The sequence below is a fragment of the Ranitomeya variabilis genome, chromosome 6 (assembly GCF_051348905.1).
Source record: "Ranitomeya variabilis isolate aRanVar5 chromosome 6, aRanVar5.hap1, whole genome shotgun sequence".
In the NCBI taxonomy this organism is placed as follows: domain Eukaryota; kingdom Metazoa; phylum Chordata; class Amphibia; order Anura; family Dendrobatidae; genus Ranitomeya; species Ranitomeya variabilis.
In genome coordinates, this window is record NC_135237.1 from 13,783,782 (window position 1) to 13,797,883 (window position 14,102).

The 14,102-nt window shown below is 41.9% G+C and overlaps 1 protein-coding gene across 1 annotated transcript in view; it reads left to right on the top strand.

Moving 5' to 3' along the window:
- LOC143783356 (cathelicidin-related antimicrobial peptide Bf-CRAMP-like) overlaps positions 1 to 14,102 on the top strand; it is a 41,947-nt gene that overhangs the window by 12,590 nt on the left and 15,255 nt on the right. The window contains exon 3 of the mRNA XM_077271760.1: positions 3,356 to 3,427. Within this exon, the coding sequence (XP_077127875.1) occupies positions 3,356 to 3,427 (72 nt within the window). The remainder of the gene's footprint in view (positions 1 to 3,355; positions 3,428 to 14,102) is intronic.

Genomic DNA, 14,102 nt, shown 5'->3' on the forward strand with positions numbered 1-14,102 from the left:
TACTGCTCCTATATACAAGAATATAACTGCTATAATACTGCCCTGTGTAGAAGAATATAACTACTATAATACTGCTCCTATGTACAAGAATATAACTACTATAATACTGCCCCTATGTACAGGAATATAACTACTATAATACTGCTCCTATGTACAAGAATATAACTACTATAATACTGCCCCTATGTACAAGAATATAACTACTATAATACTGCGCCTATATATAAGAATATAACTACTATAATACTGCCACTATGTACAAGAATATAACTACTATAATACTGCCCCTATGTACAGGAATATAACTACTATAATACTGCTCCTATGTACAAGAATATAACTACTATAATACTGCTCCTATGTACAAGAATATAACTACTATAATACTGCTCCTATGTACAAGAATATAACTACTATAATACTGCCCCCTATGTACAAGAATATAACTACTATAATACTGCCCCTATGTACAAGAATATAACTACTATAATACTGCCCCTATGTACAAGAATATAACTACTATAATACTGCCCCTATGTACAAGAATATAACTACTATAATACTGCCCCTATGTACAAGAATATAACTACTATAATACTGCTCCTATATACAAGAATATAACTGCTATAATACTGCTCCTATGTACAAGAATATAACTACTATAATACTGCCCCTATGTACAAGAATATAACTACTATAATACTGCTCCTATATACAAGAATATAACTGCTATAATACTGCCCTGTGTAGAAGAATATAACTACTATAATACTGCTCCTATGTACAAGAATATAACTACTATAATACTGCCCCTATGTACAGGAATATAACTACTATAATACTGCTCCTATGTACAAGAATATAACTACTATAATACTGCCCCTATGTACAAGAATATAACTACTATAATACTTCGCCTATATATAAGAATATAACTACTATAATACTGCCACTATGTACAAGAATATAACTACTATAATACTGCCCCTATGTACAGGAATATAACTACTATAATACTGCTCCTATGTACAAGAATATAACTACTATAATACTGCTCCTATGTACAAGAATATAACTACTATAATACTGCCCCTATGTACAAGAATATAACTACTATAATACTGCTCCTATGTACAAGAATATAACTACTATAATACTGCCCCCTATGTACAAGAATATAACTACTATAATACTGCCCCTATGTACAAGAATATAACTACTATAATACTGCGCCTATATATAAGAATATAACTACTATAATACTGCCACTATGTACAAGAATATAACTACTATAATACTGCCCCTATGTACAGGAATATAACTACTATAATACTGCTCCTATGTACAAGAATATAACTACTATAATACTGCTCCTATGTACAAGAATATAACTACTATAATACTGCCCCTATGTACAAGAATATAACTACTATAATACTGCTCCTATGTACAAGAATATAACTACTATAATACTGCCCCTATGTACAAGAATATAACTACTATAATACTGCTCCTATGTACAAGAATATAACTACTATAATACTGCGCCTATATACACTCACTGGCCACTTTATTAGGTACACCTGTCCAACTTCTTGTTAACACTTAATTTCTAATCAGCCAATCACATGGCGGCAACTCAGTGCATTTAGGCATGTAGACATGGTCAAGACAATCTCCTGCAGTTCAAACCGAGCATCAGTATGGGGAAGAAAGGTGATTTGAGTGCCTTTGAACGTGGCATGGTTGTTGGTGCCAGAAGGGCTGGTCTGAGTATTTCAGAAACTGCTGATCTACTAAGATTTTCACGCACAACCATCTCTAGGGTTTACAGAGAATGGTCCGAAAAAGAAAAAAAATCCAGTGAGCGGCAGTTCTGTGGGCGGAAATGCCTTGTTGATGCCAGAGGTCAGAGGAGAATGGGCAGACTGGTTCGAGCTGATAGAAAGGCAACAGTGACTCAAATCGCCACCCGTTACAACCAAGGTAGGCCTAAGAGCATCTCTGAACGCACAGCGCGTCGAACTTTGAGGCAGATGGGCTACAGCAGCAGAAGACCACACCGGGTACCACTCCTTTCAGCTAAGAACAGGAAACTGAGGCTACAATTTGTACAAGCTCATCGAAATTGGACAGTAGAAGATTGGAAAAACGTTGCTTGGTCTGATGAGTCTCGATTTCTGCTGCGACATTCGGATGGTAGGGTCAGAATTTGGCGTAAACAACATGAAAGTATGGATCCATCCTGCCTTGTATGGAGCATCTTTGGGATGTGCAGCCGACAAATCTGCGGCAACTGTGTGATGCCATCATGTCAATATGGACCAAAATCTCTGAGGAATGCTTCCAGCACCTTGTTGAATCTATGCCACGAAGAATTGAGGCAGTTCTGAAGGCAAAAGGGGTCCAACCCGTTACTAGCATGGTGTACCTAATAAAGTGGCCGGTGAGTGTATAAGAATATAACTACTATAATACTGCTCCTATGTACAAGAATATAACTACTATAATACTGCTCCTATGTACAAGAATATAACTACTATAATACTGCTCCTATGTACAAGAATATAACTACTATAATACTGCCCCTATGTACAAGAATATAACTACTATAATACTGCCCCTATATACAAGAATATAACTACTATAATACTGCTCTTATGTACAGGAATATAACTACTATAATACTGCACCTATATATAAGAATATAACTACTATAATACTGCCCCTATGTACAAGAATATAACTACTATAATACTGCCCCCTATGTACAAGAATATAACTACTATAATACTGCTCCTATGTACAAGAATATAACTACTATAATACTGCCTCCTATATACAAGAATATAACTACTATAATACTGCTCTTATGTACAGGAATATAACTACTATAATACTGCCACTATGTACAAGATTATAAATACTATAATACTGCCCCTATGTACAAGAATATAACTACTATAATACTGCCTCTTTGTGCAAGAATATAACTACTATAATACTGCTACTATGTACAAGAATATAACTACTATAATACTGCCCCTATGTACAAGATTATAAATACTATAATACTGCCCCTATGTACAAGAATATAACTACTATAATACTGCCTCTTTGTGCAAGAATATAACTACTATAATACTGCTACTATGTACTAGAATATAACTGCTATTAGAATAAGGTACGGCAAAGCAATACTCATGGTTTTGACTTTGTTAAACTGGTTTATTCCCCATTACATGTTGTTTCTTTTTCTTTAGACTGAAAAGTTTATTTATATGTCTAATTTCACTGATTTATTGTCAGTTTCTCCTTCCCTATAATTAATCATTTTACTGTAATTGTTTTGCAGGATGTAAAGATTTGTACTCTGCATCTTGGTGATGAAGACCCTGTGGATAAAATCTGTATTAGCCTGACCACGGTAATGCACTTTTAAAGATAATTTTTTTTCTCCTGCATTTTTTGATATCCTAAGTTGAGTCCTTAAATATCTCCTTTACTGAAGAGCAGTGAACCTGTTCTCACTGATGAGTCAGAGAGCAGAAGACTGTACTTTGTGATCATTTGTTCAATGAGGTGTCTGCCCCACTGGGGGTCCAGCATTTCTGTATCCCTGTTATATAAACTATATACATTTGTAAATTACCCAGAGATGTAAAAATCTTTCAAGTTTATAGAATCTTATAGGATGCAACTGTTCTAAGCAAAGCTCAGGAGAACAACAAGAGGAGACACTTCACTTGTGCTTGCTTGCAATATTCTGCTGACAACCTCCTCAGCTGCACCTCCATCTCTCTGCTCAATCTAAAGGTACCGTCACACTCAGCAACTTTACAACGAGAACAACAGCGATCCGTGACGTTGCAGCGTCCTGGTTAGCGATCTCGTTGTGTTTGACACGCAGCAGCGATCTGGATCCCGCTGTGATATCGTTGGTCGGAGCTAGAAGTCCAGAACTTTATTTCGTCGCTGATCACCCACTGTCATCGCTGGATCGGCGTGTGTGACACCGATCCAGCGATGTCTTCACTGGTAACCAGGGTAAACATCGGGTTACTATAAGTGCAGGGCCGCGCTTAGTAACCCGATATTTACCCTGGTTACCATTGTAAAAGTTAACAAAAAAAAACCACTACATACTCACATTCTGATGTCTGTCACGTCCCCCGGTGTCCACAGGGTTAAAACTGCTTTCGGCAGGAGCGCTGCTAATATGCATGCGCTGCTGCCGAGAGCTTCCCTGCACTGAATGTCAGCGCCGGCCGTAAAGCAGAGCACAGCGGTGACGTCACCGCTGTTACTGTCGGCGCTGACACATTCAGTGCAGGGAAGCTCTCGGCAGCAGCGCATGCATATTAGCAGCGCTCCTGCCGAAAGCAGTTTTAACCCTGTGGACACCGGGGGACGTGACAGACATCAGAAGGTGAGTATGTAGTGTTTTTTTTTTGTTAACTTTTACAATGGTAACCAGGGTAAATATCGGGTTACTAAGCGCGGCCCTGCACTTAGTAACCCGATGTTTACCCTGGTTACCCGGGTGCTGCAGGGGGACTTCGGCATCGTTGAAGACAGTTTCAACGATGCCGAAGTCGTTCCCCTGATCGTTGGTCGCTGGAGAGAGCTGTCTGTGTGACAGCTCCCCAGCGACCACACAACGACTTACCAACGATCACGGCCAGGTCGTATCGCTGCTCGTGATCGTTGGTAAGTTGTTGAGTGTGATGGTACCTTGCAATGCTGCACAGAACGCACAAATACTCCAGACAATGGGTGTTGTACAAATACATTAGTGATGAAGATTAGATGCAATTAATGGGGTTAAGATTAGAGAGAGGAAAGGTGCCAGAGTCAGTGTGATTGAGTAATATGTTGAATATGCATCTGTACTGTTGCATTTGAATTTTATCCTTCATTATTATTGCACTAGAAAGCAGCAGCAAGTTACAGAAAAAAAAACGGAAAATTGTGTCAGTCAGAGACGGCGTGCTACTTGTCACAAGTGGCAGTACTAAGGTTTTGCATTTCTTGTGCTATTCTTATTGTAAAAGGTAAAATAATTGCTTTTTGAATGCAAAAAAATTGACAAAATCCAGATATTTAAAGTAAACTTATGTCCAGAGATGGATTTTTTACATGCAGGTAAGGGGTTTATCTGCTGGTAAATATCATGGCTGGCTGCCTTATTTGAACACTGCTTCTAGTTTATATACCCCTGGCAGTCATATTGGCAGTGCAGGGAGCGATGACCGTCACCGTTCACTATGTAGCGAGCGTCCTGTAATCACATCCCAGCACTTTTCAGCAGGTGTGCAGAGCAGGCTGTCAATCATTGTAGCGTTTCTGGTAAGGAAAGGTTCCCTTTAACTGTCCAGCTCACAAAGTGTCAAATATTACACTCCACACCATTAGGGCTGTCCCACACGTCCAGATAATTCCGGTACCGGAATAAATCGGTACCGGAGTTATCCGTGTCCGTGTGCCTGGGAACTCACGGAGGCCATACGTGCGGCACACGTGTGCCGCCCGTATGGCGAGTGGGTACCACACGGAGCGTGTGGTACCCACTCTGCATGGTGCTGAAGCTGCGATTCATATCCTCTCTGCAGTAGCGTTTGCTGCAGAGAAAATATGAAGAATAGTGTTTAAAATAAAGATCCATGTGTCCGCCGCCCCCCCACCCCCTGTGCGCCCCCCCGCTGGTCAGAAAATACTTACCCGGGTCCCCCGTCGGCTGTCGCTCCTTCCTGGTCTGGCCGCGGCTTCTCCTGCATGCGGTCACGTGGGGCCGATCATTTACAGTCATGAATATGTGGCTCCACCTCCCATAGGGGCGGAGCCGACTATTCATGATTGTAAATGATCGGCCCCACGTGACCGCATACAGTAAGCCGCGGCCAGACCAGGAAGGAGCGAGGGAGCGGGTAAGTATTTTCTGACCAGCGGGGGGGGCGCACAGGGGGTGGGGGGGCGGCGGACACATGGATCTTTATTTTTAACACTATTCTTCATATTTTCTCTATAGCAAACGCTGCTACAGGGAACATATGAATCGCGGCTTCAGCACCATGTGGGGGGGACAGCGCTTACTGTAGCGCTGTCTCCTGCACGCACACGGACCCCAGACGGAGAATGTCCGTGTGAGGTCCGTGTTTTACGCGGACTCATTGACTCTATTGGGTCCGTGTAAAACGTGCGCTCCCACGAACACTGACATGTCTCCGTGTTTGGCACACGGAGACACGGTCCGCAAAAAATCAATGACATCTGAACAGATGCATTGATTTTTATGGGTCTACGTGTGTCAGTGTCTCCGGTACGTGAGGAAACTGTCACCTCACGTACCGGAGCCACTGACGTGTGAAACCGGCCTTAGGCTGCCATCACACCATCAGTATTCGGTCAGGATTTTACATCAGTATTTGTAGCCAAAACCAGGAGAGGAACAATTAGAGGAAAAGTATAATAGAAACATCTGCACCACTTCTGTATTTATCACCCACTCCTGGTTTTCGCTGATGTAAAATACTGACCAAATACTGATAGTGTGACTGCAGCCTTAGGGTGTCCTGTTACAGGTGCTGGATGTTTGGCTCTGTACTCACCTAGCGTTTCTTATTTTGTCATGTTTGTCAAGAAGGTTGAAATTTGTTAAAAAAAAATGTTTAAAAATGTAGACTTTTATCTGTGCATGTCTGGGTTTTGCAGAATTGTTTTACTAGTCAAATCTGACAACTTACATGTCACATCTTTACCGTCACCTGCTTCTACAATTTGCTTTTTGTGCATCTACCGAACTAAGCTTTCCTTATTATGTTCTTTTTGGCAAGGGGGGAGAATAATTGAGGTTGAAAGGATTGCCAAAAATAAATATTGTGTTGTGCAAAGTGTGTGGCGACAATCGCAATGGTTGGGGTAGTGTAACAGACAGAAAAAAATATATATTACAGCTAAGAATGAGGGAGTCGTAAAAGCGCCACCATCACTGGCACCAGTGCCCGATGCAGGAGTTCTACCAAACACAGGTCACAATTGGACTCATTTACCTCCAACAAAAGTATTAGCAGAGAGGAAGCCGACGAAGTTATGGAATATATAGCACATTGCTTGTCTCTGTTGCAGCAGAATAATGTTACCTCTGACAGCAACACCGTCAGTTTGAATCAGTGTTCTGCACAGAACGGTCTCCCTGATCGCAAATGACTAAGAGGGATAATTTATGGAAATGTTTTTATTTTAAAAACATGAAAAATCTGTAAGTGAAATTTGTTATTAAATGGGCTCTTGGTTGCCACCGCTTACGATCTATTTCTATGGTGAGCTCACTATGATACTTGACATTTCTAAGTATTTGTGTTGAAGAGCTTGGCGCGGGTCGGATACTGTCCCAGGAGATCTCAGTGTTACTCGCATCTTTTCAGGGAAATTGGAGACTGCCATATTGCATTTCGTGGTAAATCGATTTGCTGGAAATCGAATATTTTTGACCGATTTAATAAACCTGGCGAATATTAATTTCAAAGTATTTACTCATCTCTAGTTGCACGACTTCTTCTTCCTCTGTCTTCTTTCTGGATGTGCTTGACCTCTGCTGGTGAGAAACATGAACCCTACATGCTCTCTGCAAGCTACCCGGAACGTGGCCTTGCTGATGTTAACCACACATAGCCCCCACAATCAAACCTCTGCCGTGCGATTGAGTGGCATATTATTAACCCTGGGGAGTTTCTGACATATTATAGGTTGGCGTTAAATGTATAAAGTCTAGCGATTGGCAGACTCGTGGAGATCGGGTCCATTGGGTTCGGCCGAACATTTAGAATAAGTTTGGTACGGGTATCAGAACGGTACCCGAACTTGACCCATTCAAATGAATGAGGGGCCAAACATCCGGCATTTCCCATGCTGTCATCTGTACAACAGTGCGCGTAACACCAGCTCTGGTCAGTGGTAAGTTCATTACTGCCGGTCAGAACGCCATGGTTCCCACTCTGTCACACAGATAACAGCATGTAAGCCAGCAGCTGTGACCAGCAGAAAAAAGGTTACCGCCGGTCACAGGCGTCAGCTGATGAGAGAGTACTACTACTCTCATCATTGTACTCCTGGTCTCGTCACCAGTGAGGACCACACGAAGCAGGTGACTGGTTCCATACTCATGCTTTTCCTGTTCCATTTTAGGATGATACTGCGAACAGGACTGGTAGAAGACGATGCCCGAGAAGGCCCTGCCGGCTGCCAGGCGGTAATAGTCCGATCGGAGTCGCCTAAGATTCAGGATCTGAGATTGCGGCTTTCACTCTCTGCACTTTGGCTTATTTATGAGACGCGAGGCGACACAACGTATCAGTGATAGTTCCAAAAAGTCAAGAGATACAAATAAACTCAGGAACACATAATATTCCTTGTGTTTTTTATGAAAAGTGATGATGATGGGGAAGAAGAGGATGAATGATGATTGTGAACAACAAATAGGAGGTAGTGGTGATGAAAAAGAAGAATAAATGATAAACATGTAAAGCGCCATGGAATAAATGGCGCTATAATACTAAATAATAATAATAATGATAAAGATGAGAGCCAAGATGAGGAAGATGATGATGATAAACATGGAAGTAAAATGATGACGGCAATAGATGAGAAATAAGAAGAAAAATGACAATGTGATAGATGATGAAAAGGAGAATAATAGCGAGGAGCAGTATGATGATATGGAGGATGATGATCAGGAGGATAAGGATGACAATGACAACCATTACGAGGAGTCAGGGGAAGAATAACAGTGAGAAATATGGGGATGATGATAATGAGGATGATGATGGGAGAAAGAGTGATCTTTAGAATTATTGAACAGAGAATAATGAGAAGGAGGATGATGATGGGAGGATTATTTACAGAGGATGATGATGCTAAAGATGACTAAGAAGAAGAAGGCGGCATGATGATTATGATAACTATTGTGAGGAGTAATCATAGTGATGATCAGAAGGATAATTGTAATGATGATGATGGAGAATGATAATGATTGTATTGATTAATGATGAACATGGATGATAATACAGAATATCCCGCTGGTGCTGGAATTTTAGCCTTAAAGGGATATTGATTTTAGTAAGAAGTGGTAACCTGTCCACAGGCTCAGTGATAATAACACAGATTGGTGGGGGTCCGACTGCTGGGACCCCGTTCTTGCCTCCATTTCAGTAGAGAGGCAATACACATTACTGAACAATCGCGGGTCACATATTAATAGGGTACACGTCTGATAGATGCACGCGGGCGGCTTTCACCATTCATTTCTTTGGATCATCACACATTTCTGTGCTCAATAAAGGAAAATAATAATAGAAATAGAAACTGACGGGAGGATGGTGATTGGAGGTCCTTGTCTTTAGTCCATGGAAAGATCCCCCTTCACGAAGAGGCTGGAGGAGACGGCTGACCAGACGGGCGTACCTCCACGTCAATCCTCGGTCAGGACCGGCGTTAGGCTGTCGAGGTATAAGATGGGGGGTCCCGGTGGGCACGTCCTACAGCTGAAATGGAATGTGTCACCAGGGTTATCCTTCTCTTTGTAAGGGCCACATAAGGTAGAGATGGAGCCCCCGATACCTTGTAGTACGACGCCACAGACTTGTAGGGATCTGACCTGTAGCCGCAGGCTTGCTCGGGGACGTGGGGCAGCGGGTTGTGCCGGTCTCTGCAGATCTTACGGGGACTCGACTTTTATCATCTTTTTTCATTATTTCACATCTATCTGAGCTGTAGACTTCTGGTGTCACACGGTAGATTATTTCTATTATCACAGAGACTCCACTGCTGCCACTGGTACTGACCCGGATTACTACAACTATTACCAGTGATGGAGCACGGGGGCGGCTCTCCCGGCTGCCACAGTCTATGGCTGCACACATTTCAGACTTGTCACTTACCTTTTCCCCACGCTGCCCTGTAATGTACAGAGGTGACAAATATAATGTGATAATGAAAGGTTTCACTGAGGTTTTCCCCGCGGAACTCGGCAATAGGCACATGATCAGTAAATTTCCTTGAGTATTTGCAGCGTTTTTTTCTGCACATGTCAATTCTTTGCTCGTTTCTGCAGCGTTTTTCACCCATTGACTTCAACTGAGTCAGTCAAATCCACAGCAAAAACGCAGGAGTAAAAATCTTTGCGGATTTTCTGCATTTTTGTTTTGCATTTTACCGGCTTCCTATGGTGTTTCCCACTATGTTATCTGTGTGACAGCGTGGGAAACATCGACGCGGTGGTTATTATTGGCAGTAACGCTACCACCGGTAAGACCGTCGGTCAGAGCACTGTGGGAGCATGCTGTCATGTTGTCAGATGTCAGCGTGACCGTGACCCACAGCGGTGACCTGCAGTAAAAATCTTACTGTAGGTCAGCAGGTGCGGGCTGATGAGACTACTGCTCCCATCGGGCTACGTCTGCTGTCACTGATAACAGTGCTCACAGTTAAAAAAAAAAAGTAAAATAAGTACATACATGTTCAAATAATATACTCACCTAACACCAAATCTCCGATGCCTATTATCTCCTAGAAATAATGTAAAATAATTAACCACCATATACTCCCTGTCCACCGTAGTCCACTTAATCCCGAGTGTCCCATGGCGATCTCACGTGTATAACAGTCACATCGGGAGATGTGTCCGCTCTACCTGGCCGCCGGCGATACACGGAGGTGATCGCTCCCGCAGTGGATCACTGAGCTGCCGTTAGAGTTCACTGGAGTTTATCAGCTCTGGTGCTCTCACTCACAGTAACGCTGCATGAGAACTCTCATGGCAGCTCAGTGATACTCTGCGGGAGCGATTACCTCCTGTCAGTGTATCGCCGACTGTCTTTGAGGGCAGTCACATTAGTGACTGCTCTAACAGTAATCAGGATCGTCGTAGCATATTATGGATTATCTTCTCTATGGACAGGAGAGGTACGTATATTGTGGTCTATCCTTTTATTTTTGTTGCAGGAGACCTTGGCATCGGTGGATTAGGTGTTCGGTGAGTATGGTTTAATTAAGATTCATTAAAGGAGTCGGGGTAATTATTTCAACTAAAGGACTTTATTCTGGGTGTCTGTGTTTTTTACACAATATCACTATGGGGTTACTAATAGATAGGTGCCTTATACACGCTTCCGCATTACTAACCTGTGGGCTTGATGTCACCTGACAATACAAAGGTGACATCAACCCTACAAATAAGAACCCCACTTGCCACTGCTACAGGGCAAGTAGGAAGAGCGAGGTTAAGTGCCAGATTTGATGCATCTTAGAGATGCACTTGAGACCTGAAATAACAAGCACTTTTCACCTATTGTGCCCCCCCATTTCTTTGTAGATTGTAAGCTTGCGAGCAGGGACCTCACTCCTAATGTCACTGTTTAAATTGTCTCACCTTGTATTGAATTTATTGTCTGTACATGTCCCCGCTTAATTGTAAAGTGCTGCGGAATATGTTGGCGCTATATAAATAAAAATTATTATTATTATTATGCACCTTTTATGGGGTGGCTCAGAGCTGAAGTTTTTAGTCTGGGAGAGGGCCAGTATCCATGGCCCCTTCCTAGGCTATTAATAACAGCCTGCAGCTGTCTGCCTAGCCTTTGCTGGTTAGATTTTATAGAGGACCCTATGTCAATTTTTTTTCTGGGGTCCCCCTGTAAAGTAGGCAGTAACGGCTAAGCAAACAGCTGTGAGCTGATATTAATAGCCTGGAAACTTTATGGCTATTAGCTCCTTCCCAGAATATTAACGTAAGCCCACACCATTTTTTTTTCTTTAAAATTAACAGCTGTTGTCTGGTTACAGCCTATGTACATTCGTTCTGATAACCCTCCTACATAGGTTGGTGACAATGTATGTGTTTGTTTGTGTGTGTATTAGTGTTTACTTACCAACTTAGTAATGAAGGTGATGGGCTGACATCTTTTTATTACTAAACCTAGGGCTTGGTGTCAATGACAGCTGCTGACACCAAACCCTAATCCCATTACTCTGATGCCACTGCATCAGCATGAAAAAGGGAAAAAGGTGGTGCTGAACCAAAAAATTACATCAGAAAACTTTTTTTAAAATATCTTTATTTAGCTCAAAAAAGCCTTCATTGCTGTACAAAAACACATGCAAAAATGCACTTTTTGCAGCAGCGTTTTTCCTGCCAAGCGATGAAGAAACCTTGCAGAAATTTCTGCAAGCAAATACTCAACGTGTGCACATAGCTGAGCTAAAAGTTCTTATAGAGGCAACAAGTTGAACCTGAAGACTGAAAAGTGAACTCCAGAGACTGTTCACCAGAGGAAAAAATCCATGGAATCAGGTAATGCAAATGTATCAACAATCTTGCCTATCTTGAATTAGTCTAAGATCCCCTTCACCCGTCCTGGTGATTTATGTACTGGAAAAGCCAGTACTGGTGAGATCTGTGGTCTGTGTCCATGTGCCATCTGTGTGGCTGTGAGTTACATCCGTGTGCTATCCGTATGTACATACCGTATGTACACATACCGTCGTCTGCGAAAAGCAGTACAGTTTGTGCTCTTCCCCTGGTGCGGGGGAAGGTGCTCTTCCTGAGATCAGCGCGACCAGCTGACAATGACTGTGACTGTGTCACTCCTGTGTAAGATTTAGAATTTGTGAGCTCCCTCATAATTTTCATAACCAGCAAAGGGAAAGCCCAAAGCTGAGGGCTGATAATAATAATTTGGGACAAGAGACAATACCCCTTAAGGTTCCCAGGCTATTAATAACCGCACACAGCTGTTTGCTTAGCCTTTACTGGTTATTTTAGAGTGGGACCCCAGAAAGAAAATAACATAGGGTGCCCCTATATATTCAAGCCAGCAAACACTAGACAGACCACTGTGGGCTGATTCTAATAGACTGAGAAGGGGCCAGGGATATTGCCCCCCCCCCAAGGCTACCAACATTAGCCCACAGTTACCCCATAAGATGCGCCAAATCTGGCACTTAGCCTCACTCTTCCCACTTGCCCTGATGCGGTGGCAAGTGAGGTAATAGGGTTGGAGTTGATGTCACCTTTATCATAGAAGGAAAGATCGCGGACCTCACGTATTCAGTAATTGCAGTTATTAAATGCACAAACCACTTAGACTTTTCAGCCCATCCTAGGCTTTTTTCAGTAGTGCAGTCAAGATATAGGAGTATACTTACATAAGATCACAGTAAGGAAATTACATCATATGTTACAAATGTGAAGTAAACCTTGTTGCAGAGATGTCATTATATTCAATGTAAATATACAATCACAAAAAAGAAAATAACATAATACAAGAATTATTCATCATATCCAAAACATACAACGATGAAAAACAAAAAAAAGATTTCATCTGACTTGTCCCATAAGAGAATACATCAATTCACCCAATGGAAATGAATCAGATATCTGGTGGATCAGTAAGTAAATACATTCATCATTATTCATTTGAAATGTATAAATCTATACAACAAAATAACCGATGTCGCATTATGCGACTGATCCTATTGTCTCTATTCAGACTCTTTGGTGATAATGAATTGTATCCAAAATGCCTCTCTACAGAAGAGGATTCTTTAAAATGTGCTGCCTCTTCTCGGGATTGTGACTTGTTCTTTTATTTGGAATTTTAATTGTGCAACAGTACGGTTTTATCTTTAAATTGGGATGGAAGTGGTAGCATGGTATCCCCACATCTAATTGTTGATTTAAAGGGAACCTGTCACCAGGTTTGGCCGATACGAGTTACGGCCACCACCTTTCAGGGCTGATATACACCAATCTTTAATGCTGCAGATAAGCCCCGATCCAACCTGCAAGAGAAAAAAAAATTATACTCACCTGGGGGCGGTCTGGTCCGATGGGTGTCGCAGGTTCTGGTCCGGTGCCTCCCATCTTCTTGCGATGCTGCCCTCCTGCATACATCCCTTATTTCTTGGTAGAAATAAAGGATTGTCTAGGTAATTTAATCTCACTTCCCATATCAACTCAAACTAATTTATTTCTAATATTGGATAATTTTTTATTACAAATTAATGGTGGATTCTTCAATTCCTAAATCCTTCTATTGCATTTCATT